The 26630-nt window shown below is 47.5% G+C and overlaps 2 protein-coding genes across 2 annotated transcripts; one reads left to right on the top strand and one right to left on the bottom strand.

The window, feature by feature from the left end:
• Positions 1–615: 615 nt before the first annotated feature.
• LOC144118698 (uncharacterized) lies at positions 616–4955 on the bottom strand. The gene is made up of 4 exons (XM_077651549.1): positions 4879–4955; positions 3283–3481; positions 1703–1927; positions 616–965 (listed from the first exon to the last, which is right to left on the bottom strand). Exons 1-4 carry the CDS (start codon positions 4944–4946, stop codon positions 639–641), a joined length of 819 nt encoding a protein of 272 aa, XP_077507675.1. The 5' UTR covers positions 4947–4955; the 3' UTR covers positions 616–638.
• An 8559-nt stretch (positions 4956–13514) lies between these two features.
• On the top strand, positions 13515–14419 carry LOC144118697 (uncharacterized). The gene has a single exon (XM_077651548.1). It carries the CDS (start codon positions 13632–13634, stop codon positions 14259–14261), a length of 630 nt encoding a protein of 209 aa, XP_077507674.1. The 5' UTR covers positions 13515–13631; the 3' UTR covers positions 14262–14419.
• The last annotated feature ends 12211 nt before the right edge of the window (positions 14420–26630 follow it).

Here is a 26630-nt window from a genome sequence, read left to right as displayed (position 1 = left end):
GGTTTTGTCGCTACCTGTCGACAAATAAGCACAAAAACATGACAAAAACGTGACACGCATTTATTTGGGGTCGTTTGTTTTGCATCAGCCCTGAACACATCCACATAAGCTTACCACGATAGCTGGAAAAGAACGTATGCCGCACTAAAATTTGGGCGTGCGGTGCGGCAAGTTTCCCATGATAAAACGCAAAGCGTCAAATATTTAAGAACGACTGCTTTATTTCGTAAAAGTTAAAGGGAAAAAGCAACAAATGTGGTGTAGAAGTAGGACGGCCACACACAAAAAACTTAGTGAATGACTAACCTGCAGTTAAAGGGCGCGGCTAAGCGTGGCAGCCACAGGCATTCACTGCCGCCATTAAAAAATACGTCACCTCTGTGACGTAAGTATTGCCTTTGGCAGCTATAATTCATGTTCGTAGTAACCTGCACTCTCAAAACAAAGCACCGGCGTGAAGTTTTCGTACAACCGTGTCATAAGAACAGCATCACTCTATTGGTATCACTCAAAGCATATTTTCGCATTACGGCAGAGAAGACAAATGCACAGTCCAACATAAAAAATGATCATAAAAATGACGTTGAACCTTCGTCCAGTCAATCTTCTTCCATTCCACGCATGCACATTCAGTGAAATCACAGCTTGCGGACGGGACGAAACAGCTCCCCGTCCAACTCCGACGCGATGTCAGTACCGGTGGAGGAACAAGAGTGGACTGCTCCCGACACCGGAATGGACAGCAGCGCATCCAGCGAGCTGCCCAGACTCTTCCATGGCATGCTCCAACTGTCCTGGCGTGGCGCGCATGCGGAGTCCTCCATGTAAGCGGCCTTGGGGCCTTTGTCGGCGTCCTTTCCATCGGGAAGGACGACCCGCTTGGCTACGGTCGAAAAAGGATGCTTTCGGCGGGACCTGCCGCTCGCGTCGGGTGTGAAGGACCGTGCAGCCTTGTCCGGCTTAGTCTGTTGAGGGAGAGGAAGCGAAGGACCTTCAGGTTAAACAGTGGAATCGCCGCTGGTTTGTAAAGGTGCCTTCCGGCCATCAGTCCAACAGCGTCACTGAAACAAGGCGACTGGATCTAAAAGCAGGAGGTTCCTGCGCAGGGAGACTCTCCTCCGTCTCTTGTTCGCCTATGGCTGGTTTTATGCCGACAGAACAAAGAATGTGAAAGGAAGGCTTCTTTTTAGGCGCACAGTACACAGTGGTTATTATGCAACAGTTGGTCTTAGGTGTCCGCATAGGGCGCACCAACGCAATGCAATCACGCAGTTACAACTGAAAGACTGGAGGAGTCTGGCGTCCTGTGTGCAGCGAGCTGAGCAATGATCGTGGAGTATAAAAGCATTGCGAGGAACGATTCGTTAATATAGACATTTTCTGCCTCACTAACCTAGTGTTCTCCGCACTGAGGACCGGAACAGCACCACGTGTTAAAAACACGCCAAAGAAAAAAATACTTAAGAACGTAGAATGTGTCTCAGGGAATAGCGGCTCTGTTTATCAGAGAAACCAAAATTTCCGCTTTTCTAGGCCCCCCATTCCGCGTTTCCTTCATATATATCAGATCGCGTTTTTGTGCTGCAGGTAGATGCCATAGAAATTCTTTTCCGACCATTTGATTTTTCCCCATGTTCACCATTTTACTCCCTAACCCCACTGTTAAATTTTCTTTCCTTTTACATTGGTCTCGCATACTAACTTCGTCGGAGGAGGCGTCGTTGCGTGTGGGCCGCCTACCGCCAGCCTTCTCCCTATGGGAGCCTGCAGAGAGAGTGCTCATGCCTCGCAGGTGAGGGTACATAGCGTACACCTCGTCTCTGCTGAGCACGGGCCGCACGAAGGGCTCGTCTGGTGAGCTGCCCAAGCCGCGTGTCTCGGTCATGCTTTGCGCTCCGCCCGGTGTGTTCACCTCCCAGGTGGTGGCCTGCACACGTGCATAAGAGCACGGTGAGGTGAACCTCACTGTCATGCGCTATGCCTGTTTCTAGGCGGTCACACAAAGACAAATCTAGGAAGAGAAAACTGCCCTCCGGCGTTGATGCGGACTAAAACGCAACCCCTAACGGAGAGTAGCGCGCAAACTGGCAAGCACCTGGTGACGCAGAATGCACGTTAATCCGCAGAACAGAAGAAAAACAGCTCTATACACAGGTCAAAAAAGATAGAAATGATAGACTCCATCTCTCTAGTTCTGTGTTTCGCGCTCTTTTCTTTGTGGTAATTATGAACCCCCTTGCCCAGCGATATTTCATACATATCTCATAACATATCTCATACAATATTTCATATATCCAAGAACACGTAGTCTGAGAACGTGCCCGTCTGATATTTGCCAACAACAGAGCTTCGATGAACCAGAAAACTAATTTCTCTTAAGGACCAAAAAACTAATTGATGATAAACGCAACTGCTTCCACCGAATTGTCGTATGAGATATCTGACTGTCCCGTAATTTTTCTGGCGCTCAAGTTTAGTGAACCAATAAGGGACGATCAGACATATGATGCAAAAATTCAGCGGAAGCAGTTTAGTTTATGCTAGACAATTACTTTGATATTTTTAGCCTTCAGCGTGATTTTTCTCTAAGCCATTGCTGCACACGTGATAAATTTCTTGAGGTTGAAAGTGGGCGGAAGTGGGCGAATGTGGCAGTGGTGATTTAGAATTCGAACAGTTCGGTACTTGCAACCTTCAAAGTTGGTAATCATTGCGAATAGTACCACACTTCCGTTTGCCACTGCTTGAGACAGTTCTAATTAGTTATAAATTACATTCAGGCCGAACAGGCAATATTCCTATATATAGTTGCTTTGCTTTGCTCTATAAAGTTTAACGTCCGAAACCTGCTCAGTCTATGAGGGACGATAGGTGGTAGAGGTTATTCGGAGCCCCTCCGAATGGAGGGGCTCCGAATAACCTCTACCACCTATCGTTCTTTAACGTGCACTGACATCGCACAGTAGATAGGCCTCGAGCATTTCGCTCCAATCAAAATGCGACCGCTACGGCCGGGACAGAACCCGTGTCTTTGGGGTCAGCAGCCGAGCCCCATAACCACTGCGCCACCACGGTGGCTTCATGTATATTTACTGTTGTGTCTAACTATTGTGGGGTGATCTTGGGGGATCCATTATATTATCGCTATTTGGTTACGGGAAGGATGTTAGAGGACAGTTGTGTGGCCATCCAGAGAAATGTCTGTTAGAGCCTGTCCCAGGGCAGAATCGTTGAAATAAGCGGCGGAAGAAGCTGAGTGGGTGCCGGCGAGGAATCCCGTACCTCTGGGTGCATCCCGGCGGCCGTGCTGATCTGGTCGCTGTCTAGCCCACAAACCGCCGACTCGATGGTCATGGCCGGCACGACCAAGGTGCTGTGCGTAGCGTCCGCGCTCCCGTGTCCGCCCAGCACGATGGTGGCGGTTGTGCAAGACGCTCCCTGATTCCAGAACGGCCACTCCTGGCGACGGCCCCTGCGCGTCCTGTAGGATGGTGAATGAATACGGACAGATAGGTGCACAGTCCCCCTTCTTCATATTTAAGCTAGGTCGAGGTCCTTGCCAGTTCAATGTCATCAGCAAGCTGTCCTGAGAACTTTTCAACTGAGGTAACAGAAGATTAAACGGAAGATGGAAGCGGATGAGAGATTGTGGCCGAGCACGCCTGTCCAACGTTTTAGATGAAAAGCAGGACGACATGTATGACCAGATTTAAACGAATTCAAAGGGTGCGATTGACAGCTTGCATTAGCAGTCCGAAAATGCGCTACGCTGCTTCTGCTAAGCACTTCATGAAGACATCTTTTTTCGGCATCTACTAATTCAGTAGTGTTAAACAAAAGATTAAGCTAGAGAAGTCGGCTGATTGCGAAATGATCTGCTAGTGGTTTGTCTACTTTTTAAAGAAACAGGTACTAAGCTAACTATAGCATGTACGACATTAGGGTGACGATCGCTGAGTTACCTTAAAGAAAACAGTACCACTGGCGCAAAATACAGATAAAGGAGTCACAACCCTGCGTGTTTTTCAAAGAGAGTCGCTGCATATGCCCACTGCGAACTTTCGGTAAAAATGCACTGATTTAGCAGCAAAACTATCCCGGAGTTACTGAGAGCGTTTTTGTGACATATTGTATTGCGCTAGCTTCGTGCCTCAACCTTTTACATTAATCACGGCTGCAATCTGGGCGAGTTGGTATTGAATGATGGTTAAAGCAGTGCAGAAAGAACTCACGACAAACGAAGGAACGCACACACAGCACAATTGCTGTAGACATATAAGAAACGACGTTTGACGTCTTCTTCCCGCGCCGTTTTATTCATAAATCCTTCACTTTATCTGTGCTATTAAGCCATCGAGACTCGTTTAAGTAGTCGGCATGATTTCAGCTTAAAAAGAATCCATAGCGCACAAATAAAGACCAGAGGAGAGACAAGACCAGGCCGAGCACTAACGTTCATCTGACGTTTTACTGCATCAGCAGCAGCATATATGTACATACATGCCTGATGTCTGCACCAGAAAGAAAAGGGAACGGAAACCCCATCAGAAAGCAAATTTCTATACCTGAACTACCCAACCACGAGATAAATTCAAATCCTTTTAAGACTGCACTCAGGTGGCCCACTGACGCACTCAGTCACGATTCACGCAGTCTCAGACACTTCCATCAGGCAAGTTTATATACCCTCTTGATAATGCAGTAAAACGTCAGTTGAATTTCAATATTTGTCGCTGTCTTGTTTCTCGTATTATCATCATTTGTGTGCTATGGTTTCTTTTCAAATATGGTTTGCCAACAACCTCCCCCCCCCCCCCCCCCCCGCCACCTATTATAGTCTCGAATGTTTTTAATTGGCAGGCCTATCTTCTTTCGTACCAGAAAGCCACAACGCAGAGGTAGACCACAAGCATAAGGATAAGAAGGACGCTTGAAAGCAGGAGCATGAGGGCCAACCAACTTGTGATCAGTCCTGTGTCAGAAGGAAAGAAATAAACACCTGTATAGCACTGACATGCGCCAGTGGCGGTCATTGATTATTCCATTCAAGTTTACAAGCCTTCACAGGTAGCCTTGAAATGCAGACACCAGCGACAAAAATTAGATGATACGAGTGCGTTGTACTCGGGAAACCATGGCTGCATAGTTAAGATGCGGGCTGCTGGTGATAAATGACACGCAAAGGAGATTTTCAAGACGCGAACGCAGAATCACAAAACATTATAGCAGCAGAAGGACTGCAATGAGTAGTTTGTTGCCACGTACAGGTGCCTCCAATGTGAATGGGAACACTTAGTTTGCTCACAAGAGCGAATTTGGTCGTTACTTCTACACTGATGTTGAGAACGTCCCATACGCATGAGCTGTTGAGAGGAAAACTAGTTAGAAGAAAGGAAAACGCGGATATTTTACTCGGGTTTATGTAATAATTATTGGATGAATGCTAATATATCTGCTTTCATACTGGATCTATATCTGCACTGCCAGTACTTCGAAGAACAGCCATCGCACACCATTACGGGAATTCAGCACAGCTCCTCACCAGTGCCGCTAACCCTAGCAGCCTCTAGCGCTTCACTGGCGGGCTTTCAGTCATTCTCTTTCTTTCTTACGGCATGGATGATGTCAACGCGCCCTTTTTGATGGTTCAAATTCGTATGCCACGTGGTTGCAGCCAAGGACACTAGAAGCGCTTGTCCGACATTCTGGTAACGTGTTGAAATCATAAGTAACCAGGGAATCATTTAATCGCCCTCTCCAGCTCATTCTTCACAGTTTTCTTTTAGCGTTTGAATTTCGCCGTTCTTGTTTGGTTTGATTCAGCACCACCCGCTTGGTGTGATGCTGGAACATATACGAGCAGTAAAGGCGAGGCTGCAGCGCTCCTTTAAAAACATTGTTTTAGATGAAGGGCTCTCTACAGACATCACACGGTGCGAGAAACAAGTTACGCCGCGCATTCAGTGTATCGTGCTTCATTCTTGGACGGCTGCAGATATCTTTGTTTATTTCCCTTGCCTCTTTGTAAGCCTTTATGTCTATTTATTCATTCATTCATATTACCCTGGGAGCCCCACAAGGACATTTCACAAAGATGGCACAATCACTGTGACTACAAAAAGATCTGCAAAATACAACGCAAAATGCAATTAAAAAAATTTGTTGCTTATGATGTAGTTACGTCCTTGAAACGCAGGAGCGGCGAATATTTGTACCACAGTGGGGACGCTGCTCGTATGTGATCCTTTTCCTACAGAACTGTTATGCACTCAGTCGGCACCTACTCTAATCAAGGCAAGTTGTTGTAACAGCTATTACTCACAGACATTTCCTTATCTCTTCCCGCTGTGCTTTCGCGTATCTTGCATTACATGTTAAAGGATGGCAAGTGGTCTGGTTTCAATGGTCATTCGGCTAAGGCGGCAATTTTAATCTAAACCCTTTTCGTCACTAGTCTTGTCCAATGTAATGAACTTTTAAAAGTACTTTCCAGGGAGCAGTCACAGAGCAGAATCCAGCCCAGCCCATTTACAAATGAGAGTTGCACAGGTTCCTCAAAGATATATGCATATGAATAAAATTTCTTCAGATCCGAGACACGTAGATAGGGTGACAGCCTTCCCGGGGCGCTCGATGTACTACGTCAACTAAAAAGGACGGCTTGCAGACGACGGGGCGAGCACCAAATGATCAAGAATTCTAATTACTCCTACAAATTTTCCCTGTCCTAGTTTCAATAATTGGTATAGCAACCGCCCTAAACAAGTGGTGGCTCAGGCTTAAAGCCCCAGACGAGGATGAATTTTTTTAACAATATATATTTAAGGCAGAACAGGTTTCCTTCGTAGTCATATAGATGTGACTGGACGGACTGGTATTTTAGTTTTTGGTTATTTCGATCGTCTAAATGTTCCAGTGAGTACTTCCTACACTTTGTATCAGCTTGGCAGGTATTGTACGGTATCGTGCAGTAAGGTATGGTACGGTATGATATGATGCGGTATGTTAGGGTATGGTGTAGTATGCTATGGTTTCGTATGGTATGGTACGATTCCGATGCTGCTACTGAACTGGTCAGCGTAGCAGATAGGCGGGCCTGTCGTGGCTCGCACGAGTGCGGCAATACGTTGCTGCAGGAACTATAATATAGATATATAGATGTGCTGATAATATAGATGTGCTGATGATGTGAGCAAATCTTATTTCCCTTAACGCCACTTCCTCACGACGCTGTAGTACTTCTGATGCTTAATTCTTCTCTTCCATGATCACCGTCACATTTCGTAACGGCATGCACACTGAGCGTCTGTATTCGGCATGTTCCCAAAACAGGCATCTAGATCCCAAAGAACCGCCGTATATGTTCATTTCTCGATTGAGAGATAAGATCCGGATGGCCTTTTGTTTAGTGACTGCAAATCACTTTGCCTCTATAAAGAGCAGTACTCCTAGCAGTGCAACCAGGCCAAGATAATCATAGCATGATTTCTGGTTGCTTTTTTAATGACTCGTGTTGCTAAAATTACGAATGAGAAATATCAAATTACAGCTACATTTGTTCTCATCATGCATCTGGAACGAGGCTACTTTCTGGATTTTAGTAATTTAGGATTCCGAAAAGCCGGAAATGTTCTTCAAAACTCAGAGTACCACTCGGCAACGCTCCTTTCATTAGAAGACGTCGCCTGTTCTGTCCTCCTTTCTCTACTCATTTGAACAGCATTTTGTGGAGGCTGCAGTCACAGCGACGAATATTTGCTCCATATGCGAGGCCACTACAAGTGCACCTTCACAGCTTATTAAAACTCGCGATGCTTTATTCACGACACCCGCAGCGATGGAGAACTACCCAGATCCAATATATAGAATTGACAGTGAAAAGAACGAAATCGTACCGCTCCGGCTGACTGCTATGCAGCTGCGCTCGTCCAAGGGCTGGAATCCTTCGGAACAGCGGCACTGTCCATCCAGACATGCGGCCGTGACAGTGCACTCAGAGCTCACTGTGCAGTTCTCTCCCAGCGCTAGGAGCACAGTAGACTCTGCATGAGAACGACAAATGTGTTTTCAGGAGGTGACATTCATTCCAAGCGTTTCTTTGTGGGCTGTGCAGGTGGGCGTGGGGCTCTTGTCACATTTCGTGAACTCGGGAGTTCCTAATGTTAACACGAGAGCGTTAAAGAGAGAGTTGTCGGCGTCGGTGACCGCGAGCGAAAATATACGAGAAATCATCAGAGAAGCAATCTAGGTGAGCCACCTAGGTCACGTGGCCTTGTGACGATGTCATAACCTGTCCACCGGATTCTACGCGAACTGCCTACATTTGCAGGTGGCAGAGGCTACTTGGGAAGAGCAGCCTGGGTCGCTCAAGCCCTCTACGGTCGGGCAGCACCTGCCATCGCAGAGCATTGGCACATTGCCTCTGCGCCTCTGCGCCAGGAGTGGTATCAGGACTTCCAGGTATATAGAAATGTAATGTAGAGGATGTATAGGCATTAACCCAATAACGCTACTGCGTCTACACTTAAGGCGGAGCTTTAGTGCTCCCACCAATTTTTAATCCGGGCAACACACTGTGCTCACAAAAGCTCCATAACGCTGTTTTACGCTTCAGACCAAATTTTTTATCCCGTTGTCATCACGATCGTTGCTTGCTTTCCGTTCCGCACGTTATGATGTCATTCATTCTTGAGCAAATCGTTGCGACCCGCCTCCACCGAACAGTACTTAACTAAGTTGTCTATCTGCATGTATTTTTTTAATGTTTTGCTTAATCGCACTATTAAAACTCTAAGGCTTTACCGGCAGGAAATGGCACCTTATCACAACTCTTAGTGTCTAATGCAGTTACAAAGTTAACTGTGTAATTTTTTACAATTGGTAATGATGAGGTACAAACTTTACGCGCTTAATACCAGTAGATTGGAAGACTTCAGACATGTGTAGTCTGTAAACACTGTCATTTTGGGCTCCACTTTTTCTGGGTGATACCGGTGCCTGCCAGTGAATATCGCCTCATCATACCGATGTGAACATTCATGCCTATGGATGCGTACTAAGTATGTGCATATAATGAAGCCCTGAAAGAATTTCAGTGGTGGCACAGCTTTCTTGTCTCCTACTCTTCGAATCTTCTCTCTGCGCCTGCATTTGAGCAAAAGCTATAGAAGCCGGCTTGACGTAGTGTGGACAATGAACAAAGCTCTTGACCAATCAACGGCCAGCATGTTGAACCTGACAACATCCTCTCTTTAATATACTATAAGCCCATGGACTTTACAAAATGAACCTAGAAACCCAACGAATTGTGGAACTGTACCGTCACGAGTATTGTTCACAATTCTGGAGTATTTAGGCAACTAAAGCCTAGGAATTGGGAACAAAGAGCGATTCCGGAGTAGAGTAAAACTATCAATGACAGTCAGTATTTAACCGTTGCCACCCGTCCTGCGAGAGATCTTACGGTGATTGTGACGGGATCCTGACGGTCGTCTCGCCCTATTCACGACAGCGCTACAACAGACATGCTTTGGAGCGGAGTGACTCACCAGCAGAGTTGCACCGCTGCGCTTTGGTGAGTGGTCGCAGGGACGGGCAAATGCACAGCTGGTTGGCGCAGGTTGCGTTAGCCTCCATGGCCGCACACTGGTCCGTCGTGTTGCATGCCACGAACGCCAACACTGCATGTGATTTGAGCATTCGTAACGTTCGTACTTTTATTATACTACGAACTGTAATATAATGTCGTATATGATATTGTCATATAATGGGTTCTCTGCACCTAGAGAGCCCATTATATGACAGAGCAAAGAAGCAGGCAGGGCAGAGTGCGAAAAGAAAGAAAGCAATTCGGCGAGAAGAGGTCATTTGTCGCACTGATTTACCCGCCGATAATATATGGATCTATAATCGAACAGGGTGACCTCAGACGGCACAGAAAAAATTTGATTGTGACTAGGAGGGCCTTTTTTCTTGTAGTCGATATAATGGTGCTGATTATGACATTAAAGATAACATGATACTGTGAGACGAATAATAGGTTTTATCTTGCTGGTAAGGAGACAAGCAAGAAGTGTTACGGTGAGAAAAAAAAAAACGCAACCGCAAAAAAAGGTAGCCCATAGTATAAGAGTGATAGTTTTCTAGAGGTACAGACAAATCATCGACAGTATCAACGAGATAAGTGTTTCAAATTAGTGTTGTAAGTTATATTCAGACGAGTAAAACTCGTGGTTGGAAAACCCCATCCGCTCACACTGAATTAAGAGTCCAGTAATTCTTTAGGACTGACGTTTCAGCCGTTTACGGACCGTACTCCACTCCCAGGATTAAACCATACCTTACGAACCGCTGCATCTTAAGTTTTTTGCCAGCTATAAATAACTACGGCACGCAGGTCACCTTAAGGGCTTTCATTAGTTAAAGTACGATATATTTATTTATATCAGATAGGTGTAGCTTGGAGCAGGTGGTCGGTTTCTGCGGAGAGAGTGGAATAGGCGTTGATTTCAAAACAGTTTCACTGCTGAGGTGAGAACTTACTCTACATTAAAATGACGTGCAACTCGGCGCTGTGGTAACGTAACTTTCTGCTCTTGTATCCTCCCTGTCACTTAACAGCGCAGTTGAACACAAGTAACAACTCACAAATGACACAAACATGCTTTTCTATCTCCTGGTAAACGTGGTTCATCAGGGGACCTCATACCGCAGTCATCCCGCCGGAGCAACATAGGTCGCGCAATTTTTATGGATGTCTGTGACAGGAGCGGCCACCTTCCAGCTTAACGGCTGTGCCACTGCGCTGGCAGTGGTATAAAGATTTGTCACCATCTATGAATGTTAAGTAGACAATGACCAATTCTGCATATTTGGGCATTAACCCGCGGAGCTCCGAATGGTCTGTGGTTTCGTGGCCAAGGCAAACTAAGTTACACAAACGCACAAACCTCTGTAGTGCCCAGTGCTTTCGCATTCATAGCACATGAGCAGTCTTAAGTGCCCCCAGTAGTTTTTGATGCTGAGCTTGACATCATGGCGCCAAACCTTAGGTCTGTTGCTGGCGTTTCGATAAAGGCGAAATGCAAAAAAAAACAAGTGTGCTGCGAAATGTTAAAGAATCCTCAGGGTAAAGAAATGATTCCGGAGTCTTGCCCAATATGCAGCGGCTGTCGCGGCCCACTTGTAGCTTTGAGACGTGAACCCCCACGTATCACGCTGTCACCTACCTACCAAGACAATCTAATTTTTGTATTATTTGGATTTCTAGTCCTGTTCTTTTGAAACAAATATACACGCGATATCTTTTTATGAAGGTTGGGAAAAAATCCACATTGGCGCAAATAATTTCACACTGACAAAAGAGACAAGGAGACAACGGACAGGCGCCATTGTCCGTTGTCTTCTTATATCTTTTGTGTGTGTGAATTTATTTGCGCCAAGGTGGATTTTTCCCAAGCTTCAAAAAATGATAAACCAACTAGTCCAGCAACATGCCTTACTGAGATACACGTGATATCTGCTGTCTTTAATTACGGAGACCATTAAGTTTCGTTTTTTTCAGGAGTGCCAAAGAACGGCAGCCTCCTACAATAATCCTCCAGGCCAGCGCTAAGCTGCACTGATTACGTGAGTGAGACTCGGTAATTCAGCGACTTCATGGGCCATTCAGTAGCGAACCTCATAACATCATTCTGGCTACAGTCCCCACCATGGTCTCGCCTCTCTGGCGACTCGACTCGCAAGAAGATGTTAAGCTATCCCATTCGGCCACTACGAAACGCCATGCCACTGTGAACGATCATGAGCGGAAGTTGTCGATAGAGAAAATAATCGGAAAACAACTCACGCGCATGCGCTGATGATCCAAGCATTGTCGTTGCTCGCCCTCAGCAATTCTGCACGAGAGATGCCACAACGGATGTCAAAAGTTTAGTGAAAAAATCGCTCCATTTAAAGATTTTTCATGTCTGCTGGTTTTTCAGAACTAGGCTGCATCTTACCTTTGGACTGCGAATATATTCGAAGGCTGAAGCGGAATGTCACGAGTATCAAGAACGGGTGATGTGGACGGCACACGCTCTTAGCCGGATATTCCCGGCGAATTTCATGCTTTCGCAAATTGCAGTGAGTATACAGACTTCACTACTGCAGCATTGAAAGTTGCTCTTTTGTTTTCGTGATTGTAGGCTTCGCGATAATAAATTGTTCTGTATCTTGTGCACAGCACTTCAAGCGGAGATGCGGCAGGAGGCAATATGTGAATTTTCTTTTTCTTTATCCACGTTCTACCGAGTCGTTGCAGACTGAACGAAGCGACGAATGCTCAAGTGCAAGGGCTTAACTCACATTTGCTCGTTTACCGCTGTGCTTCGAGAGACGACGACCGACGACCGTGATTATGGGAACTTCTTCTTCAGTTTTCCTGCCACGTGCATAAGCAAGAGCTATCATTTGGCGCCACCGCATTTGGGTTCAGCCACAGATCTGTTTGTACCGCTGTTCTAAATTTTCTGATAGAATCTCACCGACTGCCTTGCTAAGCGTTCCAAACTTTTCCTTTCTATCAATTATTACATTTTGGCTTAATCATTATTATTTAATCCCTCTCTTTACTATATTCTTATAATTTTGAAATCAAAACTCTCATCCCATTTCTGTTCATGAAGAAGACTTCACCGGTGTTGCGCTCCCACGTGCTTTTCCTTTTTATTAACTGTGTTCAAGTGAACAGCCACCCGATTCTTGCCCAGTGTGGGTATGTGCCATCTTTTGATAGGCTAACAACAACAACAACAACAAGAGGCACATACGGCTCCTACTTTTCCTGAATAGCCGGCTCAGTTTCAGTACGCCAGTTTGATTTTTCGTTCCATTAATCGATGCAGTTTCCGGAGGTTATGCGCAGTGGAATTCAGAAACAAATTTACTGTCTTAAGATGTGTGCTACAAATCCAGATATGGTTGGGTGCGGCACTAGCGTGATCCAAGGGAAGCACTGCAACAGAAAATTGATCAAGTGTTACAATCAGTAATAGTCATATAAAAGCCAAATAACAACTCTTAGACTATGAAGAAGGACGTTCTGGCGGGCTAGTTGGTTCATGATGAACAGAAAGGGTATAAACTGCGCGAACAAGACGGGACGAGAGGCACAAAAATCGACAGACACTGCGCTTTGTCTGTCGATTTTTGTGCCTCTCGTCCCGTCTTGTTCGCGCAGTTTATACCCTTTCTGTTCTTATACTATTATTATCGTGAATTCACTGGGAATGAGATTTTTTCCCCATAAAAATACACAGCTGCTGTTAATGCGGATTAGCAACCGGATGAAGCGAATTATTCTTTATGTCCCATGTCTCTCCAAATAACCCTGTTCTTTGCCAGCTGCGCCCAACCTATGCCTGGAAGCTTCCTAATCTCATCCGCAGTGAGTATGTTTCGTTAAGCCTGAGGTCATCATCATCATCAGCTGTCAGAAGGCTGTGCTGAAGCAACTGCCATGAGCATGGAGACAAAGAAGAGGTACACGTGAGGACGGAGTTGCCGGTGCCATTAGAGACCTCAAGCCTTCTCACAGAGGTTACCGGCGTAGGCTGCCAGTTTTGCGTGACTGACTTAACTACTTGAAAATGCTGCACGTCTGGCCATCAACCCTGCTTCTCTTGACGCTGTGCTGCGGAACTGGCCAAGCAGAGCTGAAGAGCTCTCATAATGACACGCCGTTGCAATCGAGGCAGCGGTCTGGAACCCGCCGGGACCCATGGAAAATCTCAAAACTGATCACCGACCTGTCGCTGTCCGAGACTGTGCGCACCGATCTCGTAGTGAAGTACGGGTACACAAACGTGGTATCTGACAGTATGGTGACACCGGAAATGGCAGTGGCGACTCCAGAAGTTAAGGCGAAAATGCCGGTCAAGTGCATGGCGCCGTTCGCTCTGGTCATGGTCGACGCGGACGCTCCGAGCCCCTACAAGCCAACAGCACGCAGCCGGTTGCACTGGTTGGTGGTGAACGCCAATAGCTCGGAAAGGCTGCACGAAGGCGACGAAGTGGTGCCGTACGAAGCACCCAACCCGGCCAAGGGGACGGGACCACATCGGTTCGTGTTTCTGGGGTACTGTCAGTTTGACAAGCGTCTGGACTCTAGCAGCATCATGCCGAAGAAAAGGGACAACTTTAACCTCGCAAGCTTCGCGAAAGGACTGGGAACTGGGAAACCATTCGCAGGTAGCTTTTTTTACTCTTTCAACCGCTGAAGCGACTGGTGCTCCTCGAGCCTCTGCCTGAGGAAAGTGTGAATACCTGGCGAAGAGATTGACGAATTTTTAGCTGCGGACGTTATGCGGTGTCCTGACGAGAAACTCAGTCGTGCATGGGACAATGTGTGCCTACGGTGGTTGAAAAGAAAATAGAACGCATGCAAAGGTGTCTACTTTTGATGCGCCATCTTTATATTTTTGCATGTTACTCACGGCACCTGGAAACTCTCGCTATATGGCTGAGCGTCAGATAGCAAAGCTTCGGCACTTCGCGAATAGCTTTCAGAACGAGCTCCGCAGCAACAACAATGCGTATTATTCTGGGAAGCATGCCGTGAAGCTACTACCTCAATTTTTAAAATATTCTTTGGTTGCATACTTATTTGAAAAAAGGACAGCACGGAACAGAGAAGTAACTATGCCAATCATGCAAAAGTATCCTCAACAGACATGGTCCAGACCAACTGCGAGGTCATTTGGTGGGCCTCTATGTCTCTATCTTTTGTAATATTAATGTACGAACTTTTTTTGTAAGCCAAGAGCCGATGTTACACGCAATTCGTAATCCGAGAGTAAGCATTTGATTTTCTGATTAATGTGCTGTGGTATTTGCTCGCCAGTGCGGCGATGATTCGTAATCCAGGCATTATTACTAAGCTCGGAAAACGTTTTTGTTTCAATCGTGTTGCCCCTAGAACAATACTTGCGTGTTAGTATGGCCAACGGGGATGCGCAGTTTGCATGGAAATTATTTTCGGATTTGAATGCTGTTATGTATCGTACGTGCGGTTCACCCCTATCAGGGGTAATATTTCTGGAGCTTACGCAAAACATTGTATTAGTTATGAATCTTCCGCTCTTTGACTTTACGCACTGAGTGCGAGTACGCATCGTTTACTTAGGCACTGGGCTGTGCGCCATTGAATTCCACGCATTCCCTTCTGGTGCCGACACCAAGTGACACTTGGGTTGAGGAATAGCCACTGTTACAGGTTCGTCAAACGCCTATGCGCAGAGTACAGCATTTGCTTGCAGAAATTCGAAACAGAATAGACCATGGTATGTCCGTTCGGATACCATCATTGTATGCTATAATTGGGGCGTATTTTTGCGAACTGAGGGTTTAATCTCTGGAATTAAATATATAGGTAACGTTCTTCTTTCTCTAACAGAGGTTTTCTACCAGAAGAAATTGTATTTCTGTTCAACCAACATCAGCACAAAGTACGTGTATGTAAAGCGCAAGAGCAGACAAGAGATGACAGAACTGGAGAGGAGAAGCGGTTTCACAATAGGGAGTGTTACACCAACTCGCCTGACAGTCCACGATGTTGATCCCGTAAGGATCCTGACGCACTGCTACCTTCACTAAAATTTAGCGGTAACGTTTTACCACACACACAATACACAGAGGCACGCAAGCACGCACGCATATTATGGAGCAAGCGTTTCAACATCTTGCTCATGCAGCTCCATGTCGGGTGGTAGTGCTCAGCAAGCACAGTCATGCTCATCATGCTTTGCATCAGCATTCGGTGTTTTTTATTTAGGGAGAGCAGTACGGAAAATGTGGTTTGCCCGAGGCTTTTCGCATTGGAGATATAAACAGGCGTGCACAAATTTCAGTCGGGTTCTGACCTGAGGGACACTTGCCAGTTGGAGTAGAGAAGCTATAAACGGTTTGGCTAGGTTAACTTGAACCAAGAATTATTTAGCTGCCGTTGTGATGTGGTCACTTTGAACGTCAACTAAGTTGAATATCCTCATGCCTTTTAGCACACTGTAAACACGAATCAACCCAAATGGAAGTTTAACTGGTTGGCGACACCCTTTATACTCCATATGCGGAAACATTTATTCCATCAATATGGAGTAAAAATGTTCTAAATGACCTATTTTACTCCCTGCGCTATATAATGGGGTATAAAGGAGGGTTCTCCTCCTTATAACTCTCATTTTTAAATGGAGTTTCTTGGTCTCAATGCGCCCCAAGTCCCCAAAGAAGTAAAAAAAAAACACCATTTTGTGCCATCTGCGCCGCCACCTAGCGTCTCGTCTGATTGTGGTCAGTCGTCTGATAATGGCGGTGAGTGACGACCCCTTGGTTACCGTCGTCGCTGGATCTCTGCTCACTTCTGCTCCTTCACGGGCGCCTGCCGCGGTACAAGATATCGGCTTGTCGCCGTTTTCCGCTACAGTAAGCTGCATAATTGAACTTCTCTTGTGAAGCTTACAGTGCTCTAACCATACCTGACCTTCCTTTGTTAGTGTCGCCACCCCGTTAGAGCCCCCGCTTAAGCCTAAATATCAAAGCATTTTTCAGTGTGGTTCTCGTGGTGTGTTTCGAAAGGTTATGGTGCGCTGCATAACATGGAACTCTGATAGAATATAGTTTCAACGCTGAGCTCTTGATTGAGCTGATGAGGCTACATTTTCCTCAGTCATATTGAAATGCCAATCCTTAGAGAAGTGAATATGAAGCCAAAGACTGCCATACCAAACTACCTTCACTGGTGTTTTCATTTTCAACTTATTCTGCTCTGGTATTTAGTCAAATATAGTTCGATGCATAACCGTGAAAACTACTCCGCGACTCCTTTTCAGTTTTGAACTATTTATTATATTGCTATATCCCTTTATCTACAAACTTAGCCAAACAAACAAGCTCGTACAGGAAAAGCAGACGACAAACAGACGACTCCTGCCGGCTTCGCCTACGGCGCCGCTGGGTTTGTAGACGGCGAAAAGAACGCGCGACGCGGGGTCACATTAGGGCAGCGCAGTTTCCTAAGTTGAATTGCCGGCTACCCCCGTTTCCTGCACTGGCACTGCTGTAAGAGTGAGCCTGAATGATGATAAATAAACACGAAGCCATTTTTGAGCTCCATTTCTGCGGGTAGTAAAAGCTCTCTTGTACTCCAAAATACGTCCCTTGTATAAGATAGTAAATCAAATACTCCATTTATATGGAGTAAATAAAACCTCCTTTTAGGTGTGCGATAGAGGACAAGCCATTCACTCCCATTTGGTTCTATTTTTGTTAACAGTGTACATACAGAGCTTAGACGGAAGGAACGTAAAGTGGTAGGCATTCTGTCCTTATAGTCACTTGTAGTCATGGATAGGACGTTAAATGTCATCAACTATGATGCGACGTTCCGTTATTGACGTCTGCCAGACCATAGAGGGGGTCGTAAAACAGTCATGGAAAAGTCAAGGATGACTTGCAGGCATCATTGCTGATCAGTGATCAAGTTAGGGTTCAAGTCAGCCTATACTCTTCGACTATGGCTTTTTGGAAGCGTGTCACTGTACACTGACAACGCGCAGTAGGCGACGGACTCGCTAATTTCATCTAGATAGGCGATGGCTATAGTGTCGGAAAATTGCAGTATTCGGCGCTTAAGTGCGTGACTAGAAGCTGAGTTCGCTTGTTGTACAGGGCAAGGACTCCCCGAGCGACGCAGACTTGATGGCTGAGCAGTAACGACATCTTCACTTAAGTGATGCCGGTAGACGCGCATGGGTTGTCGCACTTCACCGTAAGAAACTGGAACGCGGTTGTAGAGTGATGTGATCGTCTGACACGCGAAAAAGTGGCATGCCCGGCTCCCGTCGTCGGCTAGGGCGCACGGGGTAGAGAATGTCACCATGAATTCGCGGAGGTCGATAGCAGCACCACGTTCGCGAAGAAAATTGAGGAAGAGGATCAGGTCCTTGGAGCACTCAGCGAGCACTGCGAAACAGCCAGTGAAGATGATGCCGAGTATGTATCCTAGCAGTGCAGACGCCGAGCGGCATCTCCACAAGGCCACCAGCTGTCTGTTTTTGTCTTCCGTGCCAGGGTTTCAGGACATTTCTCAAGAGAGTAGCAAGAGCACGACTCAACGGAGAAATGGGCGCCGGTATCTATGAGGGCAGTCATATGGTGGTTGTCAGTGACGACTGGTATTTCGGCGGAAACAAGCGCACTTTCTAGAACGTGCGTCGCGGAAGGAACAGGACTTGACGGTCCCGGTGTTCGCCGAAATGGGGCGATGAGCAGAGGCTGCTCTGGGTGTTGAAAGGTGGTCGGAGCGTGGTCGGATTGAAGGGTCAAGTCGGCGAGCGGAGGATGTTGTTCAAAACGCGGTTCGTTCGGTGCTGCCGAAGGTTTCGAGCAACTGCCACCGGAAATGTCACCCGGTGGTAAATGTGGACTCGTGGTTTTCGAACCACGTCTTGGCGGCGTCTTCGAGTTCAAAATAGTCATTCCTTAGTTTGGGGTCCTCGTCCAACAAGTTGAGCGCAACTACCCAGTCGTAGCTGTCCGATTGATTCACCAAGTCCTCAAACTTGTCGCCATGAAATAACGCGGATGTGCAAGGAGCATGAAGAAGCATCGGTGGGGAACTCACGGTATTCTGGATTGTCTGGCTATTGCCGCGGACGTCATCGTGCGGGGTTGTGTCATGAGAGGGCTGAAATTGTAATCGAATCATCTCAAACAGCGGCTAGCGTTGTGTACAGGTGCAGTGTCCATGTGGTGTAGTTGGCCATGAGAGGCTCCCGGGCGCTCTTCGTAGATCAGGGTAATGCCCAGCTCCTCCACCACAATGACACCGAGAGCCGGTAAAGCGTTGGAAGGAGGCAGTACCAGTACTAGCACAGCAGGCACACGGCACACTCAGCCAACCTACGCTCGAGGAGCGAAAAAGAGGAGAGACGGGTACCAAGGCGCCGCATGACGGCGCCAGCAAACGGCCAACACTGTGGCATTATTCATTTTGTGTTCTTTTAACGTACCCGCCGCAAGGCCTTTCGGTGGCAAGGAAAATTGCGGGGCCAGTTGGCTCATAAGTAACACAAAGAAAAGAGCGCGAAACACGCAACGACTAACGTAGAGTCTGGCGTTTATATATTTCTTGACCTGTATTTCAACCTGACCTTTTTGTATTCAGCGTGTTAACTTGTATTCTGTTTCTCCAGGTGACTGCCAGTGTGTGCGTGACTCTCCCTTAGGGTAGGGTCTTTTTTAGTCTTCCGCTCACGTCTGTACCAGTGGGTAGTTTTGCCTTCCGAGAATTGTCTTTTTTGTGACCTTCTAGAAAAAGGCATATCGTAGGTGGTGGTGGTGAAGACTTTAAAACAAGGGAGTTTAGGACACGCAGGTCCTTGGGCCTCCGTACGGCGCCACTGCACTCAAACGTTCATGTCCCGGAGGCTCATGACTCTGGCAGCTCGTCCTGCGGCTATGGCTTGTTTGGCCGGGTCTTTGGAGCGCAGTAGGGTCTTCCAAGCCTCTCAAGTGGTAAGGTGCTCCAGGCCCCGCGGGGGAGGATCCTCCGGGCAGAGGAAAAAGATATGGTCGAGAGTGGCTTTGGGGTGGTGGAAGAGGGTACAGGAGGGGTTTGTGTGGACTTGGTGATAGCACGAGCGTATATAAGGGGAGGGTAAGGTGCGTGTTTGGAGCCGCCTCCAAAGTGTCTGATGATTATTGTTGAGAGAGGGATGGGGTGAGGGTAGCGCCAACGCTGGGCTTTGCAGGCCTGCGTCAGTTCACGGAATGAATGCATGCGTTTCCGTGAGAACCCTAGATAGGAGGCCGCCGGTGCCCGGTTGAGAGAACCTCGGGCTAAAAACGTTGGCAGCCTCGTTTCCGGGATACCCGAAGTGGGCAGGCACCTATATGAGCTCCATGTGGCGGAGCGGGTGTGCGGCGAGAGAGTTCAGTATGCGAAATGCAGGAACGTGAACTCTCCCGCGAGTAAAATTTAGTCTGGCAGTTTTAAAGTCTAACAGTATATACCGGGCCTCCATGCGCGTGATGACTGGCGCAATGGTGGCCTCTTCAGCCTCCTCTGAAGTGGCAGGGGGGGATATGTGAAGGGTGGCAATCGGTTGGAGGGAGGGGCTCGTGACAGCGACAACCGCGTCCACACCTGTGCATGCGGCATCCATCCACACGGCATACGGTTCCGTGCCATAGTGTTTGTGGAGCACCCGTGCGCGAGCTCTGCGGCTGGGTTCGTGGTAGGCGGGGTGCATGTTTTTGGGAGTGGTTTCATAACTAGTTCGTGGTGAATGTGGTGGAGAACCTGTAGCTGTGTGGGATCCGTGGCTGGTACACGGATACCGATTGTGTATAGGATGTGTCTGCCGATGGTGGCTCTCGCGAGACGTATCTATTGTGTCTGTCGGTGGGCCTCGATAAGCTCCCTTATCGTGTTGTGTAGGCCTAGTTGGAGGAGTTTTTCGGTTGAGGTGTTTAGGGGTAGATTTAGTGCTGTCTTAAATGCTGTTCGGATCATGGCGTCCAGTGTAGAGATTTCTCTGCCCTGGAGTTTCAGGTAGGGGAGCGTGAAGAGAAAGCGGCTGAGGATGAAGGCATGAATGAGAGGACATAGGTCATGCTCCTTCATGCTCTGGTGGTGTCCAGAAACTTGGCGGATTAGGTGGGATATCGACACCGCCGTCTGCTTGAGTTTCTGGATGGTGAGATCGTTTTTCCTGTTCTGGATGTGGAGGCAGAGTACCCGGAGAGTGTGTATCTCCGGGATGTACCGGTTTTTCAGTGTCACGGTTAGGGGGCTGTGGGGCAGTTTCGGGTTGTGGGGCGGAGTATGAGGAGCTCCGACTTCACCGGATACTCCGCGAATGTGTCTGGGTGAGAGCAGCTGCCGACTGCAGTGTATTCTTTGTGTCCATCACTGCCACGGGTGGTCCATAGCGTGATATCATCGGCATAGAGTGTATGCCGAAGGTGAGGGATGGTTTGTAGTTTGCGGACAAGGAGGATAAGAGTGACATTGAAGAGAAAAGAGGAGAGGACAGATCCCTGAGGGGGTGCGAACTCTACTAAGGGTGTATGGGCGGGATGTGGGGGAACCGAAGTGAATTTCGGCCTTGAGGTTAGTAAGGAATGCTTTAATATAGGTGTACATACGTTCCCCTATGCTCAAGGGGGAGAGGGCCGCCACGATCGCTTGATGGTCCAGGCGAGCAAACGCATTGGAAAGATCTAAGGCGAGGACAGCTTTTGTGTGGACCAGTTGGAGCATGGCGTCCGGTGTCGACAGGTGGGGACGGAAGCCTACCATGCTGTGCGGGTAGAGGTCTTGCTCCGCCATGTGTTGGGTGAGTCGGGCGAGTGCGACTTGTTCGAAAAGCTTGCCCAGGCAAGCAAGTGAGGTGCACATAACCGAGTACTTATGCATGTGTGCAGGCTGCCACCCGGAAAGTGAACTTGCTGGACGGAGCGCAATGCATTACCTAGACGGGCGGCCCGGGCGGCCGCCTGGGCGAGGTCTTCGTGCGGCCCGTGCTAAGCGGAGACGATGTGTACACCATGTACCTCCCTCCCTCTTGAAGGCATGAGCAAGCTCTCTGAAGGCCCCCATAGGGAGAAGGCTGGCGGCAGCAGGCCCGCTCGCCGGGACGCCTTTTTTTTAATTGCGACAGTGTGCCTGCTGGTTTAAAGTATTTGCAAATATAGGTACACATTGCACTCGCGTAGAAAGTCCAGTAACATCCTGTGGTGCGGCCCAAAAATTCATTTTTCTACATCTGGTGGACGGCCTAGCGGCGGTCCACACAAGCAGCAGGTGTTTCTGCCGGATAGCACTTAAAGCCTAGCTCCTCCGACGAAGTTAGCATGCGAGGCCAAAAATATTATACAGTACACTTAAGCTCCTCCTTAAGGATATGACGCGATAGCTTCATGAGTTTACGCCGATATATGCGGAATTGGCGCTTTCAACTTTATATTCATGTACCCCTGGCAGTCCTCAATCCACTCCTTGCGCAATGGTACAGTCGTTAAGGGATGCGCCACTTCCCTGCGATGGCAGGTGCTGCCACCGGTGGGTCTTGTGCGATCTAGTTTCTCTGCCTGAGCAATGTCTCGCGATCAACCATTAATATAACTGCCACCTGCCAGTGTGCTAAGTTTTCTGACAATCTGGTGGGTAGGTGTGAGGACCCTGCAAGGTCACGTGACTTAAGCTGCTTCTACGGGAGTGGCTGTCTGGGCCACCTTACGTCACACTATTTATCGCTCATAATGCCGACAATGCCGAAGCGAGATTCTCTGTGTAACGGGGCCTTTAACGTTATCTCGTTAATATCGCACTGCATTACCACCCTGCAATGAAGATCAAATGCAACGAAGTCATTGCACAGCGGTCAGGATTTGTCCAATCACAGAGTGACCGGAATTGGTTTGATTTCATAGTGTTCAACGTCTTAAAGCGACTCAGGCTGAAGGACACCGTAGTGAAGATCCTCGGAAATTTCTACCACTTGGGGTTCTTTAACGAGCACTGACATCGCACAGTACACGGGCTTCTAGAATTTTGCCTCCACCGAAATTCGACCGCCATGGCCGGGATCGAATCCGCATTCTTTCGGTCAGCAGCCGAGCGCTATAACCACTGAGCCACGGCGGTGGCTGCCAGTGGGAATAGGGAGGAAAATTGTAAATATGTGGAAAGATCGTGTGGTCGGAATGTGATTCCTGCTGAAAAAAAAAATGTTGCATAAAAAATGGAACCTGGTTTATCTGAAGGAAGCGCAAAATGAAGAAAAAAGCGGAAATTTCGGATTCCTTGGTCCTCATCTGAAGAAAGACGCTGTCCCATGATGCACCTGGGTGTACTTACGTAATTTTTTTCTTTGGCATGTATACCACCTGGTGCTGTTCCGGTCCTCAGTGCGGAGAACACAAGGTTGGTTGAGGAGAAAACGCCTGTATTAACAAGTCGGTCACCGCAGCCTTTGTACTCCGCGCTCGTCGTTCAGCTCACTGTGCACTGAACGCCAGGCTTCTCCAGTCATTCAGCTGTAACTGTACGATTGCATTTCTTTGTTGCATCCTCTACAGACAGCTATGACCACCAGATGCATAACAACCACTGTGTACTGCGGTTCTGAAAAGAATATTTTCTTTCCATTTTTTTAATTCTGTCAGCATAAAACCAACCACAGGCGAACAAGAGACGGAGGAGAGTCTTCCTGCGCAGGAACCTCCTGCTTTTAGCTCCAGTCGCCTTTGTTTCAGTGAAGCTGTTGGACTGATGGTAGGAAGGCACCTTTCCAAACAAGCGGCGATTCCACTGTTTAAACTGAAGGTCCTTCGCTTCCTCTCCCTCAACAGACTAAGCCGGACAAGACTGCACTGTCCTCCACACCCGACGCGAGCGGCGGGTCCCGCCGAAAGCATCCTTTTTCGACCGTAGCCAAGCGGGTCGTCCTTCCCGATGGAAAGGACGCCGACAAAGGCCCCAAGGCCGCTTCCATGGAGGACTCCGCATGCGCGCCACGCCAGGACAGTTGGAGCATGCCATGGAAGAGTCTGGGCAGCTCGCTGGATGCGCTGCTGTCCATTCCGGTGTCGGGAGCAGTCCACTCTTGTTCCTCCACCGGTACTGACATCGCGCCGGAGCTGGACGGGGAGCTGTTTCGTCCAGTTCGCAAGCCGTGATCTGACTCTATATGCATGTGTGGAGGCGAAGAAGATTGTTTGGATGAAGGCGCAACGTCATTTTTTATGCCTAGAGTAGTCTTCATATCGGACTGTAGATATCCGTCTTCCCCGGCACAATGCCAAGATGTGCTACGAGTCATACCTAGACATTGATAACATTCTTATGAGAGCGTGATGCGAAAATTTCTCGCCTGTGCTTATTCTTGAGAGAGCAGGTTGCTGCGAACGTGCATTATAACTGTTAAAGGCAATACATACGTCGCTGCGGTGGCGTGTTTTATATGGCTGCAATAGATGGCTGTGGATGCCTTACTTGCGTCGAGCCCTCGAACTGCACCGCAGTCATTCACTGAATTTGTTCTTGTGGCTCTCCCTTATCCACACCACAGTTGCTTCTTTCCCCCCTTAAACTGCTACGAAATACGTCAGTTGTTCATAGATATTTGACGCTTCGCGTTTTATCATGGAAAACCTGCCAAACTTCGCTGGTTAGCTGCATCAGTGGGTGCTTGATGTAGAATGGAACACAACCCTTTGTTTTGGGCACTATGAGGTTTATTGTGGCATGATAAATAGTATTGAGGCAACCTAAGTGATATCACCTTTACTGATTTTATTACCAGAAGCGTCTATTTCGGAATACTGCACGTCATTTAGAATGTGTGGGGGGGGGGGGAGGGGGCAAGTAGAGGGACAATACCGGTAGACGCATGAAAAATGAAGATGCAGTACTACTTGAAGAAGGGAATTGCGCTAAAAAAAAGACACTGACGAGAAAAGACAAGGACGGGCGCAAACTCGCGAAAATATTCTTTTCGCGCAATTCCCTTCTTTAAGTATGTACGACCGACTCGCCCAACAACGTGCTCTCCTGAATTATGCAGTACTACCAAGAAATATGTGATGAAAGCCCTATTAAGAGAGTAAAAGTGCAACCTCGAGGTGCGTTGTGAAAATGTGGACTCTACCACTGGTTACAGCGTAAAGCAACCTATGCGCACTTCTCACTTAAAACGTTGTTCGTTTTCAGCGATTTCTCTTATGTGTGTTGCCTTTGACTAAGCGCCGTTTCGTTGGGGTTTATTTCTCGTCTGTAATTAAAGCCATCTAGGTTCACGCAAGACATAAGGTTGCATGGCGTCGATCCGCTGAGGTTGTCACGGATCTTGCACTGATGCGTGTCCCATACGCTTTTTATTAGTTCTGTTTTGTAGCGAGAGCTACACTGGGCCACCAGTCGAGCATTTCGCGGTACATAGGAGAGGCAAGTTTTGCACATGTGCCATTACCATGGCAACCAAAGAGGAGCAATATGCGGCGTGCCAATCGCCGTCACCGCGGCTGCGCGCCCGCTCCACCATCGGAGCCGAGTGTGACACCACTCGTATGAGCAGATGTGCGCACGTGGCGATACCATGGTAACCAGGGAGCATGGTAACAGCTGCGTCGCGTTCTGCGTCGCCGCCTCGCCGCACGCCACTCTATCATCCGAATCGCGCTTCGCATGCGCAACATTGCGTATAAAAGGCGGAGATGTAGTGGGCTTACAACGTTTGACATGCATACAGAGAAGGAGAGTCCAGCCGCTGCTAAACGGCGGTATAGAGAAGAGAAGATTAACTCTTCCGATCCTGAGGTTCTCACCTGCAGTTGGCTTGAACCAAATAAGAACGCTGGAGTCTGTGTGTGCGTGGCACAATTTATCACCGCCGTTAGACATCTCCCTTCGGTCGCGGTGAATAATGGTGAAGCCTGCCGTGTTCGGCTTCTGGAGAGCAGCAGTATCATCCAAGGAGTCTACGTGGCACCGGGAACATCTGTCAAGTGGACGAGTGATGTGGTTGCCACACGTATACCAGCCTACGGCACGGTTTCACACTTTTGTGTGACTTTGGGTGATTTCAATAGGAAACAGGGCTCTCTTAGTCAGTGTAGGAAAGAAAAGTTTGACTTTAATTTAGCTTCGGACCCTCACGCCCAGACTACACAATGGGGAACTACTATAGACCTTGTATACCAAAGAGACTACCAAATCGAAACACTGTATAGACAAAATTGAGACCGCTGCATGCTAGTTCACAGATCATCGGGCAGACTTCGTCTTTGTCGAGCAAAATGAATAAAAGGTGTGTGTACCAAATGTCTCTCATTGCTAAACATACAGTGACCACAACAAGCTCAGCCGGAGAAACGTACCTCTCACTACGTGTATCCTGGCACAGCCGAGCTAGAGCTAAGCCACTGCCAATTTTTTTCCCGCTCTAATTGAAGCATTGGGTCGCGTCGTTTTTAAGGCGAAAGCCCTTCTTGGCTGATGAGTTTCGTGAACGGAAGTTGTAGACAGAAGTTGTAGACGGAATTTGTAGACCGAAGTTGTCCGCGCGAACTGTCATTCATATATAAGGTGTGTGGTAAATAAACAAAAATGTGAAATTTGATTAAGCAACAGTTCTTAAGTAACATGTACGTAATGAAATAGAAAACCAGAAATGGGAAAAAATAAAGAGAAATAAATGAAAGGTAAAGAACAAAAATAAAACAAACAAAACCTCCCAAAAATTACAGCAAATAAAATAAAATAAAAATAAAGGCAACAAGAGGACAGGGAAAGCCTTTCGAATTTGTGCTCGTAAGTAGATGTAAGTGCAACCGTTCAATTGTTGCGGCAACCGAACTGCACTTAGTCCCGTATGCTTTCCGCTCTCTTAATTGATGAATTAATTGAATAATTTATTCGTTTAAAAAAATGTTTTACTGAATAGTCATCAGACGCTACCAGATTCTTGCCGATTCCTCTTTGCGTTATGGGTTTTGATGTCTACTTGAGCCCGCCAGCGTGAAATGAAGGAGAAGTTGTAGTAGCAGGGAAGGAAAGGAAGAAGAAAAACAGCGTGGGATGCAAG

The sequence above is a fragment of the Amblyomma americanum genome, chromosome 2, assembly GCF_052857255.1.
Source record: "Amblyomma americanum isolate KBUSLIRL-KWMA chromosome 2, ASM5285725v1, whole genome shotgun sequence".
Classification (NCBI taxonomy): Eukaryota; Metazoa; Arthropoda; class Arachnida; order Ixodida; family Ixodidae; genus Amblyomma; species Amblyomma americanum.
This window is presented reverse-complemented; position numbering and strand designations above follow the sequence as displayed.

Bases quoted from the DNA above. Each gene is read 5' to 3' on its own strand.
- LOC144118698 (XM_077651549.1), bottom strand. From the start codon at position 4,946: ATGCTCCTGCTTTCAAGCGTCCTTCTTATCCTTATGCTTGTGGTCTAC. The intron at 3,482-4,878 runs GTACGAAAGAAG...ACCATCCTACAG, and splicing joins CTCTGCGTTGTGGCTTTCTG to GACGCGCAGGGGCCGTCGCC. The intron at 966-1,702 runs GTTAGTATGCGA...CTCCCTCAACAG, and splicing joins ACGACGCCTCCTCCGACGAA to ACTAAGCCGGACAAGGCTGC.
- LOC144118697 (XM_077651548.1), top strand. From the start codon at position 13,632: ATGCTGCACGTCTGGCCATCAACCCTGCTTCTCTTGACGCTGTGCTGC.